This window comes from Pituophis catenifer, unplaced genomic scaffold (assembly GCF_029215685.1).
Source record: "Pituophis catenifer annectens isolate HBS135680 unplaced genomic scaffold, rPitCat1.0.hap2 SCAF_2, whole genome shotgun sequence".
Classification (NCBI taxonomy): Eukaryota; Metazoa; Chordata; class Lepidosauria; order Squamata; family Colubridae; genus Pituophis; species Pituophis catenifer.
In genome coordinates this window covers 281,451,230-281,477,808 of record NW_027256882.1, presented here as the reverse complement: position 1 = coordinate 281,477,808, position 26,579 = coordinate 281,451,230, and the positions used below count along the sequence as shown (strand labels likewise).

At 35.2% G+C, this 26,579-nt stretch overlaps 1 protein-coding gene across 3 annotated transcripts in view; it reads right to left on the bottom strand.

The window, feature by feature from the left end:
- TCF4 (transcription factor 4) overlaps positions 1-26,579 on the bottom strand; it is a 413,612-nt gene that overhangs the window by 109,545 nt on the left and 277,488 nt on the right. The window contains exon 1 of one of the 3 annotated variants that reach the window (XM_070938930.1): positions 11,029-11,210. The exons of the other annotated variants lie outside the window; for them this stretch is intronic. Coding sequence (XP_070795031.1) covers positions 11,029-11,097 — 69 coding nt within the window. The 5' untranslated portion in view covers positions 11,098-11,210. Of the gene's footprint in view, positions 1-11,028; positions 11,211-26,579 lie in introns of those variants that run through there. 3 annotated transcript variants of the gene reach the window in all.

Below are 26,579 nucleotides of genomic sequence, written 5' to 3'. Positions count from 1 at the left end.
ATTGGAATATCTGCAAGAAACACCATTTGCATTGTAGCAAGAACTGATGGAACCCCATGACAGACAAAATAATAGGAACCGAAGAAGCTAAAGTGTTTGGAGATTTTAGAATTCAAACAGACAAGCACTCGCTACACAAATTTATTTATTTATTTATTGAATTTATATTGCCCATGGTGATTCAAGGCTGCTTACAGAATATAAAACCACATTTAAAACAATAAAAACTAACAAAAAGAATCAAATAAATTAATATAGTACAATATAACAAAATCACTCCCCACCTCCCCCCCCTCCCGCGACAGCAGATCACACGAGCCATTTAATGGGCTCCATCCTGCTCTGGGTTCCCTAGGCCCACTGGCAGAACCAGGTCTTCAATGCTTTCCAGAAGAATATTAGAGTGGGGGCCCTTCTAATCTCTGGGGGAATGATGTTCCAGAGAGAGGGAGCCACCACGGAGAAGGCCCTTCTTCTGGGTCCCACCAGGTGTATCGCCCTTGGGGATGGGACCCTCAACATTCCCTGCCTCCCCACTCTGATGGGTCGGGTAGATGTGACTGGTAAGAGACGGTCCCTCAGATAACCTGGTCCCAAGCCATGAAGGGCTTTAAAGGTGACAACCAGCAACTTGAATTGCAGTCGGAAACAAATCGGCAACCAATGCAACTCCCGCAGAAGAGGTGATACATGTGCATACTGGGGTCTGCACAAAACCATGTGGGCCGCTGCATTTTGCACCAACTGGAGCTTCCGGATGCTCTTCAAGGGTAGCCCCAAATGCCCCAGTCTTAACAAGCATTGATAAGAAAAACAAAAAGGTATGGACAGTGGATGTTGCAGAATCTGGAGGCAGCAGAATAGAAGAGAAAGAACTGAAGAAAATTACAAAATAAAAAAAAAAGCTTGCAAATTGAAGTAGAAGGACTGTGGCAAAAGAAAGCAAAAATAGTGTCAATAGTAATAGGTGCCTTGGGTGCAATTTCAAAACATCTGGAACTTCATTTGAACACCACTGGCATTGACAAATTCACGACCGATCAGTTACAAAAGGCAACTTTACTTGGAACAGCTTATATCCTGCGATACCTTTAACACCATCACACAACATTTGCCTATCCCAGGTCCTTGGGAAGGACTTGACAGGTGGATAAAAATGCCAAATCCAGTCTAAACATCTGACTACAGTGTGACCAGCTATAATAGATTAAATTTAGTAATATCCGGGCTCAGAATTCTGTAATTTTAAATATATATATTTTGCAATATGCCGTGGATGGTAAGTTGTAGGATTCTTGGAAATCTGAAGGCACTCATTCTTGTAATTACATTTCAGCACACTGCATCCTCAATTTACAGTTATCCTATGCATATACAGCAATCCTCAACTTATGATCACAATGGAGCCCAACATTTCTGTTACCAAGTGAAACATTTGTTAAGTGAGTTTTGCCCCATTTTACAAACTTTCTTGCCACAGTTATTAAGCGAATCACTGCAGTTGGTAAATTAATAACACGGTTGTTAAGTGAAACTGCTTTCCCCACTGACTGCTTGTCAGAAGATGGCAAAACACTGCAACCGTCATAAATACGGGTCAGTTGCCAAGCATCTGAATTTTGATCATGTGACCATAGGGATTCTACAATGGTCACAATTTTGAAAAACCGTCATAACCGTCCAGTGATGATGTAACTTTGAATGGTCACTAGATGAACTGTTGTAAATTGAGGACTACCTGTATAATTGAGAATAAGCCTAATTATGGAGGGAGGGTTGTTCCTTCACAGGAAACACGTGAAAACAGTTTAAGTGCCATAAAATGATTATATTTAATTGTGAGGCTTAGAAAGTTTATTCTCACTAGAGAATAAAATTGAATTATGGATTATTCCCAATGCATCCTTTAAGATGTATATGGCTCTGTTTTTGTAGAGTTAATCAAATTCCACCGATATTAGATTGATAAATACGTTAACAGGTATGCCTTTCCATCTAAGCCAAAATAAAACTAAGCCAAATCAAAACAAGTCTGAATAAACTGAATGGAATTTACTTCCATGGTAGATTTTCATAGACTGATATCAAGAAGACTAAATCCATTATGTCGCTCCTTCTTGCTGCAACTGATTTCAACACTACAGCTTATTTGGTAAATGGGATTACCAAAGACAAATCTGAAGATATCATTTTACCCTTCCAGAGGTTGGATATTTAATACCACACCAAGTTTTTTTTTTCCAGGTGTTAATAGAAAATTCAATTTTACATCACAACAGCTGGTATTGTTTTAAATAGCACAGCTGTCAGGATTTGAAAATAACTAATTTGAACATGGCCGCTGTGCTGAAAACTAGTTGAATGAAAACATGACCGATCTGCACATATGATCCCCTCTGCCAACCAAACTTCCGGTATGATTGGCATTGCAAAGATATCTAATAACAGGTTTCAGTCTGTTATTCAGTCATGCTTTGGCAATGGGGACCGCATGGAATTTATTGCCTATCCAGACAGGAAAAAGGGTCACTGCCATAACTGTAAAAATTATCTGCTTAATTCTGCATTTTTAATCACAGAAATAGAGGCGTGTAATTTTAGAAATGGGTAACTTTGCATTAATCCAAAGTGCCAGCATTATGTAGTCCATGCAAAAATTGCAGGCAGCACACAAACTGCTTAACCATTATTTTTGTAATGGTTACACCCTCTTTCCTTGCCTATTCAGGGAAGTAATGCATTAGCTCAAAATAAATCCAAAATGGAACTAATTTTAGTACCCACAATCCTAAAACAGCAGCAATTATTTAGAGATTAAAGAAGGGTAGTAAGAGTGCTCAATTTTGAACTAATAGAAACAAGAAAAGTTTTTAATTCCTATGTGAGGAGTTGCCAAATTAACTGCAGTCTAGAACTCCCACTCTCTGTGTTGAATATCTAATGTAGTGGATGCGGAATATGACCCTGTAATTTCCAGAGGAGCAAATTCTTGTCTACAAAATTTAATAGGGAGGTTAGAGCAGGTTGCTATACTCTCACTATTGACCTACAAAAGGAGCAGGGGGAGGGAGGTGGCCGGGGGGGGGGGAGAGGTGACAATCCAGCCTCAGAGGATTGTTGGGAGGGTTTCTAAAATGTGCAAAGAATGCTTTGAAGATGTATTTTAAAATTTACCATTATTTAACAAAAAACTTGGGTAGAGTATAAGCATGGCCTTATGCTTATGAACTGTTTTGCTCATATCACCGAACGCATAACAGATGTCGTAGGACAGAACAAGATTATTCCCACAAGACAAACCACAATGGAAAACTACACTGGTATGGGTTACAAAGACTCTGCAAAGTTCACTTCACTTTTAAGACAGCAAATTGAGAAATATGAATTAATACAATTTTTTTAATTTGATTTCAAAAAAGACATCATTTATCTATACTGCAGTTACAGAAGCCAGTTTAGCATGCCGCAAAACCAAACGGCTATGCAATGAATTGCAGCAGACTTGAAATCACAATTCTACATTTAATGTTTGCCAATACAACCCAGTGTTTTCAGTTCAATTTGCATCCAGATTTACTTTCTTTAAAACAGGGGACATGGCAAACAGGGCAGTCTATTAGTAACTGAGCACTTATGTCTCTATGTCTCAGCACCAGAAATTTAATAAGCAGTGAACGTTACAGAAAGTATAAATTTTAATTCTGAATATTAGTTACCAACAGTTATGAACATTATTGAAAGCTTCAAAGCTAATCAATCCTATGCATGTCTACTCATAAATTCAATTGGATCCAAGAGGACCTCCTTCCAATTCAGTTTTTTTTATCAGTGCCCTGCTTAAGTTTATTTTCTTCTTTCTTAATCCCACCTTATAACCGCTCTCAAAAACTGCCTAAAGGATCATAGCTATACTCTGTTATTCTGTGTCTACTGGAATTGTTGTAACAGGTGCAGCGTTAATAATATGCCGGGCAATCAACTTTTTTCCACTGATCTGTCAGTTTAGCTTAATAATGCCATTAAAAGTGTAAACATTTCTGCAATCCATATTTAAAAGTCAATAAAATAATGGGGTGCACTACTTATCTTTTTAAATTTTTTAAGTAATACATTTGATTATTTTAATCATGTCACTCCTAACGGGGTTTAAATATGCAAGCAACATCACTGTAGACTCCACTCTCTCCCAGCCCTTCCCCCATCAACAAAACAATTCCACAATTCCACTTTGCTCCCTTTATCCTTTAAAGCAAAGACGATTTAGAGACAATCAGCACAATATTTCCTATCATTCTTAAACGGCTGTTAAGGGCAAGAAAAATATGCGGAAGAGAGGTTTTATTAAAGAGAAAGGGACTTTAACTGACCGTACATGTGGAGAAATCCATACCAGAAAAATTAAACAACTTTATAATAATAAAAGGGCAATTACAAAAACTTCTCGTAATTACAAAAACTTTGTATGTGGGCATGTCTTTATCTTTATGTGCAGATGTCCAGACACAGACAGATAAATCACTCCAAAGTGAAAATCCTTAAAATTACAGATTTTGGTCTTGTATCAGCCTTATTGCCAGTAGTCGAGATTTGTTAAGTCTATAATTCTCACTAAAACACAAAGGTGAAAAAGCCAAATCAAATGTTAGCCTGTATTGTTAACACGTTTTCTGTGTTTGCAAGTCCTCTCCAATGGAAGCAGCTGGAATCTAACATTGTCCTGCTGCCCCACCAATTATATCAACACTGCCTTCTCTCCAAACGAGTGTAATTTGGTATCTATGAAAGCTCCCCTTTGGGATCCTGTGAATGATAGGCAAGGACTACATATTTCAGGGGCGTATAAGTAAAGACAGCCCCATTTTCATTCATCGATCAGCCTTAGCCTGCTCCTGTTTGGCTCTAGTGCCTTAAAAGCTCAAACACATCTCTGTTAGTGTGCCTTGATTTTGCACAAAGCTGTATTTATAGTAACCCCATTTCTGGTTAGGAACCTATTAAGTCCATGCAGGTGTACAAAGTTTCCTCCATTTTCAACTTCATAGATCTTTTGGGTCATCGTAAGAACCAAATAAAAACTTCGAGGGAAATAAACCAGGCACACAGAAGTATTTCCCCCCCCCCTCTTCTATGTATACACAAATATCTACAGCCACATAAACTTAGTTCCCTGTCTTTCTGTTAGTTGTCTGTATTATACGATACAAATGGAATCATAAACACGAATAGTTATTGTATTATGAACTGTGGCAAAATGATACTTCTAATGACGATAAAGATAACTACAGCGTGGCAAATTATGCAACTTTAACCTGGGGTAAGTTTACAACTATGAGTATTTTCAGCCCTTCTTCTGATGCTTGAGAGATACAAGACAATTACAATCCATGAAAAAAATAAAATAAAGTTTCTTTAAATTGCATACTTCTACTGTGATTTCTGTAACCATTTAGCTTTAACAGGGATAATTCCTTCAAATATTTTACGGTCTGCATATAAACACTAATTTTAGTTAACTAATTCTGATCACAAACAGTAATAAGAAGAGCAATAAAAAGGAATGTATAAAATCTAATAGATGTCCGGTTGACATCTGCAAGATTTTAAACCATGCATATGGGCATATATATGATAGAGAACATGACTGAGGTTCATATGCTTCAGTTTCCAGAACAAAAACATTAAAATACGGTAATTAATAGAATGCCTGACTTCTGGAAGCTGGGGTGTGAAACTAAGGTTTCAGTTCCTTTAGCAATATCAGTCAGCTTCATCTGTGTTCTGTAGAACATACATTTTCCCGACATGTGTTTTAAGACAGACATTCTTTATGTGTATAAGAAGCTTGTCAAAAGCAAAGCTGGTCTGACAGACAACTATTCAGACAAAACAAAAGTGGAGTCGATCCACAGTCCAGTTAAGCTGAGTTACTGGAGTTTAACCAATTTATCCTCAGGGATTGCAAGCCAAACAACATTATTTTGAGTCAACTTCATTGGGTTACAGATCAGGCTTGCAATATTCTACAATTTTATCATTTATCACAGATTCTCGCAGAGAGTACATGAGCTTTTCCAAAGATACCCCTTTGCTCTCACACTCTCTAAATACATACACAACACATAAAGGAAGCTAGGAATATCCCTATGATTCTAGATAGTCAAGTCTATTTTTTTTTTTTTTGTTTTCTCTAAAAACATCATGGTAAAATGCAGTGCTAAACCCTTGGTCCTTGACATACTATGGCAATTTTACAGTAAACTGAGTATAACATGAACCAGACATAGTGTATTTTCAAACAGGAAGCAAACTGCTCTTCTGCACAATTTCTGCGAAACACTTGGAAAGGTATTTCAAAGGCTCTACTGGGAATGAGCATTTTCAAACCAACCTAATTCTCTCCTTCTCCCCACCCCCCCTGCCCCCCAAATATGTTTTCAGTCCAGGATTAGAAAAATATATTACTTAAGGACACCATAGTAATTTTCCATGTATGGATCACCAATTCATTATTCCCTAAAACAACCACTATTTCATTTATAAGGGAGTTAGTTGTAGAATACAGATTTGCTTCTAAAACAATTGCAACTTTATACATTTATAATGAAAAAGTGCTCTGCAGATTATTCATTATATTTTTTTATTGCAGTAGTGTAAGGCTACATTAAAAAATGAGGACTGAAATTGTATCCTAAAGCATCTATCTGTAAAAGTACAGAAGCTTAATTTTTGTAATATAAAGAAGCAATATCATTGTTAAATCAGCATTCAGAAAACGAGCTATCTGAGAAAGCTTGTTTTTTTTAAAGAAAACTTTAAATATGAAATGTTTTCTGTTTTACTTGTACAAATGCGACACTAAAAAGTGGAACAGGATAGGCGTGCACATGGTATTTTAAATATTAAAAGCATTATTAAATATTAAAGTATATACTAATCTTTTCCTATTATTTCTTGATATTAATAAAATATTTACAAAATAATTTATTACAGATTAAGTTACATGTTGAGTTGGGAGGTTACTATATGTTAAAGTCTTAACAAAAGGACCTTTCAACTAGCTATATAGTTTGCAGCTACGTATTTGTATAGATGTACATGAAAATAAATATAAATATAAATATAAATAAGGTATTTATAATATTAACAAACTACTTAAATGATTAGATTTCATGCATAATAATAACACGATACCTTAAATTATACAGGCCTCACAGATTTTAATGGACTGTATTTTTACTAAGATTTTTGACATGTTATTGGTCTGTGTATATATTTTATTTCTGATTTTTAGTATTTCCAAACTTCAGTGTCACAAACCTCTTCCTGTGGAGGATGATTTGAACTACTGGGTATGTTTGTCTTGGAAAAACAATGAAATATACAGAAATCTAATTGGCAGATATTTAATTTTACAGGAAAAGAGACAACAGTAAGTATGATTTGCCATTACACATATTCTTTTCTGCCTCTATATAAATGAAATAAATGTACTGCTTGTTAATAAACAGAATTAATCCTAATATTTGGCCTAGCCTGTTAGTAGGAACAATACTATAAAATATTTCTTTCTTATAACTCTATGTGGCTGAAAAAGGTTAATAATAATAAGAACAGACAGAATGCAAACACAAAAACACATTAGCATTTTGTTTTTTTTTTGATTTGAGAAGTTCACAAATAACTATTTCAGAACCACTATTTGGTGAGATGGCTTCACGCTTGTTGGTATAATGTACAAAAAAAGAGCAATTATGATAATTATAGGGCTCTCTATATGATTTATCACATGCACATGTGGGTGATGAGATCTTAAAATACTATTAAGTGAAAGTTTTGCCACTTTTGTTTTCAATTTCATTTGCAATATATGCCATCGTTGCTGTCTCCATGTTCTTTCAAGTATGTCATTTGATCAAACAACTGCTTGCTAAAATCTCAGCCATGTGCAATTAGGAATTCTAAACATGTGATTAAAAAAGTGAGACTTCAGAATTTCAGACCATACATGCCACAAGAGATATCTTAATGTCTTTAAGAGTTGGGAAAGGCAATCTTTTTCGACTGCAGAGGCTTTGTCGATAAAGCTATTATGCTGAGATGTTACATAACAGAAGCATGCATTATAAAAATAAATAGATTTTTTTTTAAAAAAAATCTAAGCATGACCAAGAAAGTGTCACATATATAGCACAAACGTTTATTCACGATTTTTTTTCTGAAATTGTTCTTTTTTTAAAAAAAAGAATATCTCAATTTTAAAGAAATGTTTCCTTGCTTAAAAAAAAAAAAAGATGACATGAACAACAGGTGAACTGGAAAAAAAAGGAAGTACATAACTTCCTTAAACACCATAATGCCTTTATACAAAAACAGATTAATTTAAAAGTCCCCAATCGGTCAGATGCCTTTTGCTTTAAAATAAAAACGACGGTCAGAGATCTCATTCCCAACCAAGCTCTTCTTCCCACTCTAATATAAATACGGAAAAGATCTGGAATGATTTTGCCATTTTCCCCACTTTCGTTTATTCCCAGAGACGATTTACTTCCTCTGGCTGTTCTCAGTTCAGAGAGTTCAAACTGAATTTAAAACAAGCCATTGGCTTGTTGGGAGGGGAGAGGAGAGGAGGAAGAGGAGGAGGAGGAGGAGGAGGAAGAATTTTAAGATACATCTCAAGAAGGCTCCTAAAAAATAACGTAGCCTGTATTTTGGTTGCACAAACTGGGAGAATGTGCAACACTTGAAATGAAATCTGGCACTTCCCGACAGGCACTCTAAACAATTCAGGCAGGGCATACATAGCATCTGCAAGATGCCTGGCACCAGATCAAGAACTGCACAACATCTAATAGGAGCAAGAACAATTCTGGCCATATAAAAATAATTCCTCTTCAGATATATACCTATGTGTGTTGTGTGAATGCACGTGTTCCCTCCATGCGCTCACACACAGACAATTTCTGCTTTTTCACCCGATGCCAGAATTGTGGCCTCATCACGAAGGTTCTTTCAACGTGCTATTACGATTGACAATTCTTCAGATAGGTAAAAATTTAGATTTCTCCAGTTTGAGGGAATCAGTCTACCTTCTGGTGATACCGCCCCCCCCCCACAATGTTTATTCTGTTCACTACCAAACAGGCACACAGATTCCAATGCATGTGAAAGTGTGAAGTTTGTTGCCTTTTTCTCGAACACATACCAACAGATTTGTTTTTAATAAACGTCACTTAACAGTTCCTATAAATACATTCCGTTTGACAGCTATCTCGATGGTACAAATACCATCTTCCTATTCTGATTCTCTCTATCCTCACCTCCAAAAATCAACCCTAAATGAAAATATTTATTAATGGGTGAATAACAGACAAAGGTAACTTGTAATATGATGTCGTATATCCTTCTGTTTATCCACAAATGAGACAGAATACATTCCACTCTGCTGAAGACATATGTGCCAGGTGAAGATTTTAATTTTTTAGAAAGTTTGTAACTTTAAAACCACAACACTAAAACAGTGACAGCTTGAATTCATGTATCTCATTTGCCCATCAAAACTACATTCATTCATTAAAAAAAAAACCCCTATAATAGTGATGCTTAAATAGTGGACAACTCATTATTTCTTAACCTTGACAGTTTTAAAACAATATCATTTCCCATAAAAATTTATAAACTCCACATCCGATGCATAAAATAATTGTCTAGTATATGGAAATAAAGGTTTGTAAATAAACCTCCAATTATTTTTTTAAAAAAGAAACCATACAAAGCGGTTCATAGTTCTCAGTTAAAACTAAACATTTTCCTTAACAAGTTACATTAGTCACTAATATCCTTTAGGAACAATATAATAAATTGACAAACTTTATAGTTCTTGCTTGTAATTAGATAAATTGTAACCAAATAAATGGAGAAAAATACTAACCCTTCTAAAAGATGCTTCCATGGGAAAGATAAATTTGCTGTATAAAATAATGTTAACTACCTATATGTATTATAATGTGTGCATATTGGAGTGTATTTTTCTCCAACACACATTCGTAAGTATTGTGTAATTTATTTGTGCCAACCCCCTACTCTAAAATGGGCCTTGTTTAAAGCTGTAATAGTTCCCTTTTGGCCTAACTTGCTGTACCCTGATTGATATCAGATGCAATGTTAGAAGTTGAAACAACACAGACTTCAGCCCTGCCTTTTCTCGAGAACTTCAATATATTATTTTCTAGCTTTTTCAAAAACATTAAAATGCCCATTAAAAAAAAAAAGAAAAAGAAAATCTTCTGAAGACATAGCCAAAATATATAAAAAAAATAAACAATCTTCCAGACGGCAGGTATAAAGCTTTTCCTGAAATGGTACACAAAACACCAGAACGCACTTCTATCTCTTTTTCTTAAATAAAATACTTCTAATGGAAGCAAAAACTCAGATGCAAGGCACAAATTTTACATCATTTATGAGGATGTTGGCAAGATTTCTCTCTCTCTCTCTCTTGTTTTGTAATTTTGCATTATCATTATTCTTTTCATTGCATTTCAATCTCAAATTCACGTTCTACATCAGTTTTTCCCTCTGTCAGTTCTTTCTCAATCCCTTCAGCTGCGAAGCCTGATTCGGGAAGCACCAAAGCTTGTTTTCCAGGGGAAAAAACAAAACATAAACAACTTATCTGAACAGACAACTGAGCACTTTCTGGTGGGTTTAAAGAATGTCCTCATTCCTAAACACAATTCAAAGAAATAAACACCAGCTTAAAAAGGAACAAGTTTGAGAAACTTTAAGTTTCAGGTTGCAAAATCCTTTTGCCACTGACTGAAGGCATTTTCTGAAATTCAATTTTCTTCCCTTACCTTACGATCCCTACGCTTAATACTACAACATTAGCAAGAATTAGATAGCTCAGGCAGAAGGTATTCTGAAGCAGCCCAGAACAACTTTCCAAAGCAATAAATGCAGCAAATGACTCTCATTCGTACCACAATAAAACTTGTCAAAATTACACCTTTAATTACAGAGCGAGCTTACCGCTTTCCCATTATAGTAGTACATCAAAGAATTTCCTCCCATGCCTGGAATTGTGTATGCACAATACATGGTCTTGAATTCTTTTTTTTTTTCCCCCTCTCCAGTACCACTCTAACAACTTTTATTTCAAACTCGCTGTCCCTTTTTTCACAACAATTCCTTCAGTCGCATTTTCCCATATGGCCAGGCCAAGCATGGTGAATATGCAAAGCAGGAAGAAACCATTCCTGACGTTAGGGGTGCTTGGAAAGGGGGGGGGGAGGCGGCGGCTAGGAGTCTTCTCTGAGACAGTTAACTTTCCAGAGCAAATCTGGAATTCTTCCCAGTCCTGATTTAGCTGCAATTCCTAATGCAAAGAGAGAGAGAGAGAGAGAGAGAGAGAGAGAGAGAGAGAGAGAGAGAGAGAGAAAGAAAGAAAGAAAGAAAGAAAGAAAGAAAGAAAGGCAGAGCTTCCACCGGGTCCCTGAATTGGTCTACTTGCTGGAATAACGCTGATTCTTAGTCCTTTTAAAAAAAAAAAAAAAAAAAACCTTAAATAATAATAATACTACAAATAATAATAAAAAAAGTTGCCTTCACTCTTTTCTTTCCTAAAATTTCCACTGAACTGCCTTAGGGGTAAAAAGTGGAATAGGGTCGATTATTGAAGAGAATACAAATGCAGTTAATTGACTCCCCCCCCTTCCTTCTCCCACTCTTTCTTTTTTGTTTTAATTTGATTAAAAAGCGAGTGGCAGGAAGGGAATCGTATGATGCACATCTAATAACTGTACCATCTGTCTGTGCTGCTGGCTGCCTCCCAGCATTGTATGCAGCTGCCTGAGAACTCGACTCAGGGAAAGGGGAGGGGGGGGGATTGAAAAAAAAAAATAAAAGCCCACACGTCTCTGACCTCGCTGAAAAGGAAAGAGGAGCAGTGTTTTCTCACAGCCTGCTCGACTACCTACGAAATAAGGGTTGAAAATGAAGCAGAGAAAACAAGCCCCTTGCTCTAAGCCTAGGGTGCTGTTGGTGGGGTTGGGTGATTTATTATTATGATTATGATTATTATTCCTTGTTGTTATTTTTTATTTTTTCCCCCCTCTCTAAATCCCAGGCTTTTCGGTTGGAAGCAGGAAACGGATTGGAAGCGTTAGAAGTTAATTCAACTACAGAGCTGGCGTTGACTTCAAGGGGAAAATCAATTGGGAAGGAACCTGATCTTGCACTTGCTTGTTTGTTTATTTCGGCTCGGATTTTTTGGGGGGTGGGTGGGGAGAAGGAGCAGGGGAGGGAGTTTGGCGATGCACATTTTGGGTTGCTTAAATATTACGACCTAGCCTCTGAGAACTTTCTCTGGAAAATAGAATTGGGGGTGGGTGGGGGGGTGGGTGGGTGAGGAATCTTTTCCCAAAGCGTGGATCTCAACTAACGGGTTTCCAGGTTTTCGTGTCTTGTTGCCCTCAGCCTATGAAGACAAATAAAGCATGTTCAGGGCACAATTCGATGCCACTGTGTAGAGACGGTCTCTGATTTTTCTTTTACGCTCTGCTGTCTAATCCAAAAAATAAAAAGGGGGAAAACAGGTTTAAAAGGGATGGGTGGGGAAGGGAGCGCACGGGCGAGAAGAATGGGACTGGATTCAGCTTGCCAAATTCAGAGCATCAGAGTAAAGGGGTGCCCCTGGGAACCGATCCCAAATGAAACTAAATAATTTGCATATGCTGAAGCAAATGCCATCTGAGCATACAGCTATTCTCCAGAATCAACTTTAATAATTCAAAGCACCTATTTTCCTACCACTCAACATGGTAACAAAACACATACAGTATTAATAAACAGCGAGAGATGGCAATGTTAGTCCTGAAGTAAGTCCTTTCTTTTTTTCTTTTGCTAATGGTAAAATTTTATTTGGTATTCTCTATGAATCAACCTAAGAGTGCCGGGCCGCTACATAGATTTTAGAAAAAGGAAGAGAGAGCAGAGGGCTTTATCTAACTTCCTTGTTCTGCATTTATTTGGAAGGTCCTAAGAGACTTGAATAAACAGTTCTTGAATTATAATCACACATTTCATTCAAATTTCATGCTTTGAGGATTTTTTTTTTCCTGATTAGAAGAGTTAGTTGTCAAACTGACTGGATCACATTTCCAACCTTTAAACTACTTTTGTGTATAATATAAATGACCAGAAGTCAAAATAAAACAAGTATCCATGTAACAAAATTTACTCTCTCTCTCTCTCTCTCTCTCTCTCTCTCTCTCTCTCTCTCTCTCTCTCGTGTGTGTGTGTGTGTGTGTGTGTGTGTGTGTGTGTGTGTGTGTTATATATACACACTTGTATATATAATTTGAATATATGTTTTATCGGTTGAATATATACAATTTTAATTCCATTATGTTTTTGCATAGAAAGTATTGTTTATAAGTGTGCAGCTTCAAATTTTTTGTATTCACACAGACGGATGTATGTGCAGGGTGGAATTCCCCCAAAATTATGGATTAGTAGGTTCCTCACAAATATGCAATTAACATTTAATTCTAATAAAAGTTTACCCCAAACTAAATTTGATTGATATCTAAGCTTCTAAATTCACTCTAATCAGTTCATGGTCACTGAAACAACCCTCTAAAATCGGACTAACACTATAAGCTTTAATTACTGGCATCAGATAATTATGAAATTTCATATTACGATGTTTATAGGAAAACACAAATTAATGAAGTCTGATCCCATTGAAAAGTAGCCTTGAAATAATGACCTTTCAATTCTGAAAGTGACTGCAGTTCAGGCTATGGTTACTTTTGACAAGTTAGGTTAATGGATTTTTAATTACATTTGGACAACTATAAGCCTTTATTAAAGTTGGATTCAAGAGATATCCCTGCTCTTCCCTCTTGATTACCACCGTTCCAGTATTTTCCACATGTTTCAATTTGATTAGCATGTGTAATATTCACACAGATTTGTTGGACCAATAATTTCATTGGGCATAAAATGACTTCCTATATATTCTTAAATATGAGATTCTTCTCTCAAAGTTCAGTAGCACTTCCAGGTTCGCCAGCCTTGCTCAAGTTATCCATCTAACCCTTAGATGCAATTACAAGTCTTCCATTTACATAAATGAATATTAGTGTTTCCAGTTCATATAACTCTTTTTCCTTACAAATATAGACTTATAGGCTCATCATTCGCATAATAATATGATAGAGTTTCTATTTCAAATTACATGATGATAAATTACAGATTGAGACGCAAAGAAAAAGAAACTGTTTTCTTGTTTGTTCAAGGCACAGTCGTATGTATTGTGCACACATTCAACAATATGTTTGCAAAAGCACAGTGTTAGAAGGGAGACAGCGTTTGTACAGTGGGCTTTGAAACAATGAAGTAAATACTATAAAAATGGAATAAATCTCCTGTCTTTAAAAACTGCTCAATCATTATAGTCAAATGTCAGACCCATCAGGTAGGTTTCCTTTCCTCAGTTTTTTTTCACCTGATTCACAATATAAAGTCAAACTTATATATATATATATAAAATACATACCTAAGAAAGCCACAATCAAAGTGATTACATCAATGGAAAGGATTTAGACTTAACTAGCACATGCCTTAATATACAGATAATCCTTGACTTACAACAGTTTGATTGTGGTCACAAGTCGAAGACTACCTGTACTCTATTTGTTTGGGTAACCCACATTTAAGAAATGTTTCCTGAGTTCACACTAACATATTATAGTAGTATAGTCAGAACTCTCCATTTTTTATGGAGAACTCACATTCATCCCACTTTTCATGAAAAATGCTTAATGGGCCAGGCCCAAAATTACCGGGGTAGCCCTTGAGTTACAAACACAATTAAGATCAGAATTTTGGTTGCTAAGTTCTTACGTGAGTCGTATTCAATTTCACGACCTTTATTGCCATGGTTGTTAAGCGAATCACTGCAGTTCAGTCAATCCTGTGGTCGTTAAGTGAATCCAGCTTCCCACATTGACTTTGCTTGTCAGAAACTAATTGGGAAGGTGGGTAATGGAAATTGCATGACTCCAGGATGCTACAACTGTCATACACACATGCTGGTTACCCAAGGGCACAAATTTTGATCACGTGGCCATGGAGATGTTGCAATGGTTGTAAAAGTGAGGAACAGTGCCGTTGCAACTTCAAAGAGTCACTAAACAAATAGTGAGGACTATTCAATCAAAGACTTTCTGTAATTTTTTTTTTTTTTTTTTTTACAAATTGCAGGGTATATAATATGTCTTCTAATTACAATCACATCTTGAAACAGACACCAGCTATTAACCCATTTCTGTTTCTTGAAGAAAGAGTATGAAATAAAAGTTCATAAGGGAAATAACAGAAAAAACACAAATACTTCAGAGAGATGGGAGATAGAAAAAGGAGAAAGGAGGCAGCCTTCAGAATGGACAAGGAACCAGCTGAAAGTCACTGAAATCTGAATAATTATTGAGATTCTAAAAAAGAAGCATGTAGTTCCAAGCTTTTCATCTTATTTACAAAAGTTAAAGATTTAAATAAATCAGAAAAATGATCATCTCAACTGTGCCAACATTGTTTACTCATTTCTCAAGCAGATCAACTTTAGGGAGTTCATGCTTTAAAACTGGGAATGACAAGTCATGATCATCAAGAATCAAAACACTACAGTAAGTACTTAAAGAAATTTGTTTAGCAATTCATTAAAATGATGATAATAAAGGTGGATGTCTATGTTTTAATCTCCTAATGCAGCGCTGTTAAATTTGCATCCGAACACTACTTAGATAATGTAATTGAGCCAAGCAAAGCCAGTAAGCTATAGTTAGTTGATTCAAAAAGCTGGTAGTAGGACAGATTGCCAAAATGCCAAGTTCCACTTATTCCAAACAATCTGAGATGCTATCTCAAATATTGCTATTACATCAATATACATACCCACAACAACTCAATATATTCATCGAATGTTATATTACAGTATTTTTTTTTACTTAGACCTATTTATCCTTTCAGATATATAATAAAAGTACTGTCTGATTACCAAAAGACAATGTTTACAAGTTTTACAGTTCTTGATCATGAGCTATGCATTGTTATGCTTAAGTATCTCCAGTAGAGGCGCACAAAATATTTTGAGTTCAAATTTCTTACTTTGAGTTGGAAACAGCTGTTTTGACCTTACCAGAAGTGCAAACTCAGCTGTCTCAAAGTGGAAATATTTCTGATTAAGTTAGAATGGCTTCAAAACATTCTGCATACTTCTTACTCCAGAATCAATGCAAGTGCTTTTTGTTTAAAATAATGTATTTCTACAGGTTATGGTACCGTTAGGCACTCTCTTTTCTTCACTGCTCTATGTTATACACAACACAGGATCAGAAACAGAGACTCCAAGGAATATACATTGGGACTCAGATGCAGAGCTAAATGCTTCTCTGGAATTAAAGAAGGCATATTATGTAAATTTTCAAAAAATTTCAAAAATTGGTACTAACGCATACCACCTCCTTCAGACGACAAATCACTACCAATTTTAAGTGATTTATTTCTGGGAATTCTGAATATCACTCAAATAAAATGAGTTTGGAACCTGCATTACACTACATGGGTCTTCAGTTTCTGCCATATAGCATTTAAGGTATCATTTCAAATCTTTATTAGTATGGAAAGAAAATGGAGTGGACATAAGATGATTGCATTCCATCTGACAACCAGTGCAATTTCCTGCTGGCTAGCACTTATAGAAAACACACTCAATATGTATGTATGTATGTATGTATGTATGTATGTATGTATGTATGTATATGTATATATTATTATTATTTATTAGATTTTTATCCTGCCTTTATTACTTTTGTAAGTAACTCAAGGGGGGAAACATACTTAACACTCTTTCTTCCTCCTATTTTTCCTACAACAATAAGCCTATGATATAGGTTGAGCTGAGAGAGAGTGACTAGCCCAAGGTCACCCAGCTGGCTTTCAGGGCTCCATTTTCCAACAAATGCACCAAAGCAACTATCAAAAGACATGGACAAAGAGCTCTTCCAAGAAAAAATTCAAATTAAAAAGCAACTCAATAATAAATACATAAGTATGCCTCAAGAGTCCCACAATACTGTCAAGCTATCTAAAAAGGCAGTATTACCATCATTATTCTCAATCTTCCCTATTACCTACCTCCTTATCTTCTTACGACTATAACTTTGTTGCTTATCACTATTGTTGTACATACATTAAGAGCTTATGCACCGGAAGCAAATTCCTTGTGTGTCCAATCAAACTTGGCCAATAAAGAATTCTATTCTATTCTATTCTGTTCTGTTCTGTTCTGTTCTGTTCTGTTCTGTTCTGTTCTGTTCTGTTCTGTTCTGTTCTATTCTGCCAACTAAGATATTAACCGTCATACCCTCTTCTAAGAAATAAATAAAACTGATTTATTATCCAGTTTCCCAGCTTACTCTGAAATGAATCAAGTAATATTTATGGTGGCATATGACTAACAAAGTCACACCAATAAGGTATTATTTATAACCATTCTAGTCTAGTCCATTGTAGCTGGCCAATTGTATATGCTTTAATTCAACATGAAGGATAGTGGGAGATATCAATGTTTTTAATTACCAATTGCTTTGGTTAGCATTTTTTGAACTTTCTATGTGGTCATTTATTTTGAAGGTTAATCATAGCTCTATCCTCATTTCCCTTATTCACTGCAGTCTATCTTCTCCAGTCAAAACAAATCAAGGTATTATTATGTGCATTAGTGAATATTAGGGAGGAAAGGTAGTTTCTGGTGCTTCTAGCTTTCCATTCTCTTGAACTACAATGTTAATGACAATAAGTACTACTTTCAAATGGAAGCAAAATCTTAAATTTGTCACATGAATAGTTCTACTTCTTCCAGGTGTATAATTCTATACCCTGGGGCTGCTCAGGGTGCAACTAGTGTACAGTTCCATACAACTTACAACATGATTAGCGGCAGAGCTATAGCTGCTTATCTGGGACTGCATAAATTGAACAGCATGTTTGTACATGCTGGAGAGTATAACTCACTTCACATACCATGTTGAGCCGTGACATGCTTAACATGGTTAAATTAATTACCCCAAATTGGCTTGGATTACCTTAGATCCTAAGATGCAATAGACTATGCATTACAAATTACGACTGAGTTTATATAAGACAGCTAAGTTAAAACTAATAAATCATACTTTTATTATTATTTATTAAAATCCGTCGGGACTTGAAGACTTGGCTTTTCAAACAAATAGGCTGAGACTGATTCCGGGCTTTATTATTTACTACTAATTAATTATTTGGATTAAATTATGATTTTATTGTACTTGTTTCTTAACTTGTGTTCGCCGCCCTGAGTCCTTTGGGAGAATGGTGGCATATAAATACATCTAATAAATAAATAATAATAAATGCTTTTGTTTAATGGAATGCATTAACCATACAATTGGACTTATGGCTGGTAAATGCATTTTTCTTGTGAGTTATAATATATGTGGTTTCTTCAAGAAAATGAGTTGCCAAATGCAGGAAGTTTCAGTAACGGGAATCACAAAACTGAACAATTTTGTTGGCGCTCATGATCAAAATACCCTAAAATGAAACAAAAAATCCAGCATGAGCTATTTAGATTATACAGATATAGGTATTTGCAAAAACTGTATGACAAAAATTCTTCTATTACTATTGCACCTATTCCTTCGTTCTTCTATGATATCATTTTTTCACTTTTCATGAAATATAATTTCATGAAATATAATTTAGGTGGAAAAAAACCAGAAGTTGATAAAGTGTTGAAGGGGAAAAAAGGAGAAAGAGAAGAGGAGGAAGATAAGGAAGATGATAAACTCCTAAAATCAGATAGATAGATAGATAGATAGATAGATAGATAGATAGATAGATAGACAGACAGACAGACATATATATAAAAGAACATATGCATATAAATGTATGTGCATATCTACATACTCAAACTCATGGCCCTCGGGCCGGATGCGTCATGCGCTGGCAACGCCCATCCCCGGTTTATCGAAGGGGAAAAAAGTTGTGATATGTCACATGACGACAACGTGACGCAACGAGTTTGACACCCTTGACCTTTATGAAGTCCCCAAAGCTATTTTTGGCTGTCCCAAGAAATCAAAATGCTGATTTTTTTTGTTTTCTGATATTGGAATTAATGTCTATACATTCCACTCTATCGATTCATCTTGAAATTTGGGAATAAAACATCAAGAAGCACATAATGAGAAGCCAAAGATTCACTCACAATTGGACTCAGCTTTCTTTGATTGTGCTATAGACCTAACAAAAAGAGAAGGAGCATTGCAACTGGTCATATAAATATCCCAAATAATTTTAAGAAAGAATAGTTGCAATACATATAAAGGGCCATATATGCCATCAGTAAATATTTTCAAAGAGTAAAATTGAGTAGTTATAATTTTTGAAATAGTATGCCACTTATATTATTGATGAAGGACCGATATTACAGCTAATGTAAGATGAGAAAATATAATTTGTCTATTACACAACAATGAAATTTAATACAAAAAAAATTCAACAGAATTTTGAATTTTTAAAGCCCGTGGCTATGTTTTGGTAGTTCTCTATTATTTTTCTTAAAATTGTCCTATAAAGGAAGATAATTAGTTGTTGTAATAAGATGGGTCTATCTATGGGACTATTTAGCTGCAGCCTCTTCAAAAAAACCCTATATAATAAAGCTTTAAAAAAAGAATTCTGCTTTTTCTGGAAATACTAAAATGTGTTTTATCTTCCATGTTAATAGCAACATATATTTCATTTGGAATTATTGTTTATTTAACATATGTAGCTCACTCTTCACCATTGTGCTCATTTTGCTCATTTATCGTCCATTATGTCAACCCTGGTTCCAGCCCATGCAGTTTTCTTGGCAAACCTGTCATTGCCTTCTTCCTAGAACTCAGAAAGACTGTCCGGTCCAACATCACCTAGTAGCTTTGTGCTTAAAGTGGAACTAGAACTCACAGTCTCCTGGCTTTTAATCCAGTATCTTTAACCACAACTGTCCATCAAACTGGATCTCACTAAGGAAGACCTGGATATTGAAGAACTATATATATTTCTTTTTATCCTTTTCTACTCACAAACTTTTAAAATCACTTTATACATCTTTCTGAGTGCCACATCAGTGGGTCAGCTGCATGTGGTTTTCTCCCTCGAGAATGTGCTCAACAAAACTTTATGGAAGCCTATCATTATATACATAGCCATGTCCTCAACACATACCATGTATTGGAGAAGATATATACATTTTGAAGGGAAATGCTCATTTAAGAACTTATGTCATGGACAGGATCATAGGGAGAGGAAAAAGATATTTCTGAGTTTATTGATTATTTGGACAGGTTATTTCAAATATCCCCAGAAAAATTAATGCAATGATGGGATATGTCATACCGATAAATTCTCCAACTAATATTAACTTTTTAAAATAAATTGACAATGAATACTTTCCCAGACCTACAAGAAAATGAAGTGGGTCAGAGCATTTTTATGTAAAAACTACAACTCTTTCCCACGCACACGCACCTCCCTCCAAATAATGGTGATTGAGCATCCTGTTCCTAATGTAAATGGAGTTGTTGTAAAAACAACAATCCAAAAGTTGAGCTGGATTCAGAACTCAAGGCAGATGGTGCAGAATAGGAGTCATAAAGGACCCAATCCAATGCCTTTTTTTTTTGCTAGTTGTTGTTGTCACATACTTCTTAAAAGTAGGAATTTTGAGGAGTCATATTTTAACATCTAATTGTTTTGACGTATTGAAATATTCCATATTCCATACTGTTGCTCATATTGATACTTAAAAACGTATTTTTGTGAGCTGATCTTAGGGCGTTCAATCTATGTCATAGAAGACGAAGCTTCTCATGAAAAATTCTCTTCTTCCCCTTCACCCCTCCTTGTGCCCTCAGCATCTGCTTTCCTTGGAATTCTTTATGGCAATGAATTCCTTTTACATCCATTTTAGCAAGCCAGCAAGAAGTAACAATGAAGATAATTCATAGATGGCATCACAATTTCCTAAAATTACATTATATAAATTGCATCCTTTCTAGACAGTGTTACACAGGGGTATAAACAAATCGGTTCTTATTACTATCTCTCATGGCAGTGCCCAGTAAGTCAGCATTTGAGATTGAAGGTTGTTGTTATTGTCGTCGTTTTAAAGATAAATTCGCCAATAATCTTGAACAATCAATCCTATGGCCAGTTTATGGTCAATAATTGCTAATGTACATACAATTGATGCAGCGTAACAAAATGATTCAGTAAGAAAATGATTCAGTTCTTGCTGCTAAGTTCTTAATCACAGAACATCAGAAAAGTAAACTACAGCATTAATTAGATCAATGATATTCAAGTGCGGAGAAAATTGAAGTGGCAGAAAAATGAATACAACACTCAACAATGATGATCGGTCCTATAATGAAAGATAAATTCAGTCAAATATAATCACCTTACTAGAACCATGCATGCTTTTCATAATACTGTAAATAATAAAGCCTATGTAGAAATAACATTTGGCTTGATATTTTGAATATGGATAACTGCAATATCAGCACTGCTCTTCAAGGCCATGTTTGTATGAACGTCTCATCCATGTCCCAGTAAATTGTCTATGTGTCTATGCATGTACGTATATGCATGTTTCTATTACCTTGAATCAATCCAACACAAAATGAAATTATAGAAGATTAGGGTGAAGTGCAGGTTAGTAGACAGATAGATTTGACATTCCAATCTAGTCTTCCTACTGCTCTTCATGTCCAAGGGAGGACTAGAACATCCTAATCTAGTATTTCAACCATTACACTGCATTAGTTCTCTTAAGAGAGACATGCATCTGTGTGTTTTTGAGGGAGAATAACAGAATAACAGAGTTGGAAGGGATTTTGGAGGTCTTCTAGTCCACCTCCCTGCTCAGGCAAGAAACCCTACACCACTTCAGACAAATGGTTATCTAACATCTTCTTAAAAATCTCCAGTGTTGGAGCATTCACAACTTCTGGAGGCAAGTTGTTCCACTGATTAATTGTTCTCACTGTCAGAAAATTTCTCCCTAGTTCTAGCTTGCTTCTCTCCTTGATTAGTTTCCATCCATTGCTTCTTGTGTTGCCGTCAGATGCTTTGGAGAATAGACATACTCAATTCCTGCAATGCTTCCTGTAGAACCTACCCTAGTCATGTTTTTGAAACCTTTTTTTTGGTTTGGAAGAGGGGTCAAAGAAGCCATCTATATTAAAATTGATCAGCCCTCTCTCAACAGAGGGGGAGGAATATGACATCACTTATCTCCAGTCTACAACCCAATCCTTTCAGCAGCCCCAAGAAAGTTCCACACCCATTTGCACTTCGATTCAGGTGATTCTGAGGAATAGATAAACTCCCAAGTGGCTCTCAATGACTCTCAGAGAGCTAATGACCAGATGATTGCAAAGAAATAAATCCTTCCATTTCTCACTTTTCAGTTAGAATTGAAGAAGCTTCTTGAATGAGAAGTGAAATGTTTTCAAGGAAAAAAAAAACCCAAAAAGTCCAGTTGCCTTTTGGAAAAGCATCTATGGGATAACCATGTCCTGGATGATTGAGAATTTCCATATACACATAAGCACAACTCAGAATTACATACTTGACATTATTCTTTTCTTGAATTAAATAGAAGGTTGAAAAAGTAAAGCAAGAACTGGAATAATTAGATTTATAGCCTGCTCTTCTTTAGGATCTGAATGAAGGTTCTGTGAAGATTTCTTTTAATTTTATCCAGTCAATATCAACTTGGTGCTCAGTCATGACTAACATCATGACTTATTTGATTCACCCTCAAACTCCGCTCTCCTCGATGCCCTGTTTCTTTGTTGGAAATCAAACTGTAACTAGCAGAAAATAAGTATCTGGATCTTGCTTTACCATTCCTCCAGCAATGGATATGCCCAATCCAAAATCTACTTGAATTTTCAATATGTCTGAATTTCTGATGACTCCATCTTATGTTACAGACATTATAAAATCACCAAAGACCCAACTCAACAAGTTATCTAAGGAAACTTTTAGACAGTCTGGATATCATTCCTTAGAAGCTAATTGCATCCTCAAGATCTGATTTATCTTCCAAGGGTCTGGAAAGGAATAGAAGTTAGTTTTGTGGTTGAGTCCTAGGAATTCACCGCAGTCAAAGATTAAAGTTCCTAATAAGCCCAGGTACTTAATTCTGATAAGCATATATTTTATTTTAAATAAAGTATTTATTTCGGAATCCACTCTATTGGATTCTTTAAGTATCACAGTGAGTTGAGAAATGGAGTGGATTTAGTGCTCTGTTGGAAAACTTGGAAAGTATCTTAATTTCCTAACCATTTGCTAGTTGTGGCAGATACCTAGTTCTTAAGGTTGAAAAAAATGAGGACCATCTAGAGATGCACTAGATGCACTTCTACTAAAGTGCAATCTAATATCTGATAATATCTACCATAATACATAACTAAGAAGGGTCTGGCATTCTGTCCTGCTTTGCAGGAAGGGAGATACAGAAATTAATAAGCAAGGCTATCAACAACAATAACAAATTAAATGTGCTTCAGAAAGTTTTTTCCAATTACAAATTAGATCTTAATCATCTTCATAAAATTTAACTGGAATAGCACATTAGGTAAGAGGGTAAATAAAGAAAATAGCATGTATATCTACCATGTTTCCCCGAAAATAAGACCCTGTCTTATATTTTTTTGAACCCTGAAATAAGCACTTGGCCTTATTGCCATGCGCTCAAAAGCCTGATTGGGCTTATTATCAGTGGATGTCTTATTTTGGAGGAAACAGGGTACAAACTTTTACTCAACTGCAGTGGTCTTCTCTAACCAGATTACTTTTCCATTGAACGTAGTTGCAAACATCTGTGACTGTACTCTCTGCTTTTTACATCAACCATATTTTTAGGGCATTTAAATCCAAGATATTTAACACTTTCGGTGATGTTTGCAATAACTGGGATTTTTGCACTTTGCTTGCTCTCGACTATTTCTTTTAGTGGGCAGTTATTAACTGAGTACAGTCTGAACTTTGGTAACACATCACAACATGTTTTAAGCTTTCCTGCAAAAATATTCCGTGTTAGACAAAGCTACTTGAAATGCAAACATTTATGATAAATGGTCCAAGAATGGGTGGAAAAGATGCGTACATGCACACATATGCTGGCCTGCATATCTATCTGTGTGTGCATACACAGACATACATGAAAATGAAATCGTGGAACTTCTCAGAAAAAAATGGCAAAGAAATAGTTAACAGACATATGCCGTATAATTAGGAGATGCATTAATGATTATGAATAGTAAATGATTTGGTGCAAGAAAAAAAACATCTAGTCAAAAGGGACATGTACCTATCTTACATGTTTGCTAGTAACTGTATAAAACTAGAGATTTTTGCTATTAAGAATCCTGCATTATTGGTGTAAACACTTCCAAGGGTACATCAAATTGTAATCTTTCATACGACATCCATCAAACCAGGCTGGAGATTTTGACAAACATTAAACACAGTAAGGAGGCAATTATGTATGCATGATTTAATCTGCAACTAATTAATATGCAAATTTATTCATATGTTAGTTACTAAATTAAAAATGCAAAGAAGCCCTTATGGTGATTCTCAAAATTTTGCACAAACAGAACATTTAAAATGTAAGAAAAATGAACTTTTTTAAAAAAAATCCCTGCATACTTACAGCCTTTTAGAAACCTGTTGCATGAGGAAGATTAAAAATACCTCCTTTAATATTGGGAAACAATAATGGAGCTTTAATTTGATGTGAGACTGTGGTTAAAGAAAGGTTTTACATGTTTCTATCAAAGTCTTATGAGATGCACACTAATTAGGAAACAAAATGTATTTCAAAGCTAAGTCAAATAACTTGCAAATATTTTGGAGCATATAATAGAACTCTATTATCTATCTATCTATCTATCTATCTATCTATCTATCTATCTATCTATCTATCTCACAGCAAGTTACTTGTTTATCTTCATATATATATATATGCTGAGTGCTGAATTTTTTTTTCTTTTTTATTTGAATGAAGACAATAATACTTTCAAACTAGGCTTATTAATATTTTGGAGTAGTGAAAGCTAGTCAAATCCAATGAACAAGAAGGGATAGAAAGAAATCTTTTTTTAAAAAAAAGTGGGGCTGATTTCAATATGCATCATGAAAGAATTACAATTCAAATAATGAAAAGAAATTATCTGAAACAGTTCCTATGTAGGTTGTTATAGCATCAATCCTTCCCCTTCCACTGCATGCTTTAAAACATGTACATTTTAAAAAATTTAAAAATGTGGCACTTTCTCATAAAGGAGAAGAATAATTAAATTATATGTGTAACCTTTGTAATCTCTGTAATGTTGGATAGTTTTGAAAATCTCCAAGATATTCAAACTATGCTAGCAAACACTCGCACATATATTTGTCACTCAAAAGGGTTTTTGTTTTTTAATGAATAAATGGTGTTCACATAACAGGGACGCAGAAGCAAGATTCCTTAGTTTAAGACAGAGACATGTACAAAATAAAAGGCACAATCAGCGTTTCTCACCAGCTGATTCCGATATGCTGAACTTGGCTTATATTTATTTTTTCTGAAAACTGAGAATAGGTTCACAGAGAGAATAATTCTATTCATTATATCCCTAATGCTTAAAAAACAAAACAAAACCAGAAAGTTAAAATACTGATTACTGCTGCATTCCTGGTATAATTTTCTTAACTCCTTTTTTTTTTTTTTTAACCTATGCTTATGCCAAACTGATAATAGACTTCCCAGGTCATGTCAAGCATGCCAACTGAATAAGGAGTGAATACTACAACTCTACCCTCACTGTGTACTATAAACAAACAAGACTGTTTGATATCCTTAAAAAAAAACCAGAAGTGCTAAGCCTTTGTACAAAGCTCTAAAGGCATTATACCTCAGAAGTGGAAAATCTAATAGAATTTAATAGAAGACACGAGCTGAAGGAGTTAAAAGATAGGGAATGATTTGTGATGAGAATAAAGAAAGAGAATATGGAACTATGTTATTGCAAAAAAAACAACAGCTTTCTGTAAATTGTCCGTTCTGAGCCCTAATAATACCCATCGCTTTTATTACTACCTCAGACTTTTAAAACTATCTTATATATTCTTACACCCTCATTCTTATAAATTCCTGTGATAAGCTCTGATAGAAACAATTTTCCATTGGAGGAAAGCAAAATCTGAATAAACAGTTTTGACACAGGGTAGGAAGTAAGCTTGCTTTACTGTGTAGTAACTTGAAACACAAGACGCCATTTCTGTTAAGTCCTGAAGTGAACGTAAGGCTTTTAAAAGCTTAAACATACACATTTGTGCATTCATTAGGCAGTGCTAAATCTAATTTGTTCTCTTTACTGTAACAGGAAGCACATGTTTAGAGCAATCTGTTTCCTCATATGAATGCTTTCCTG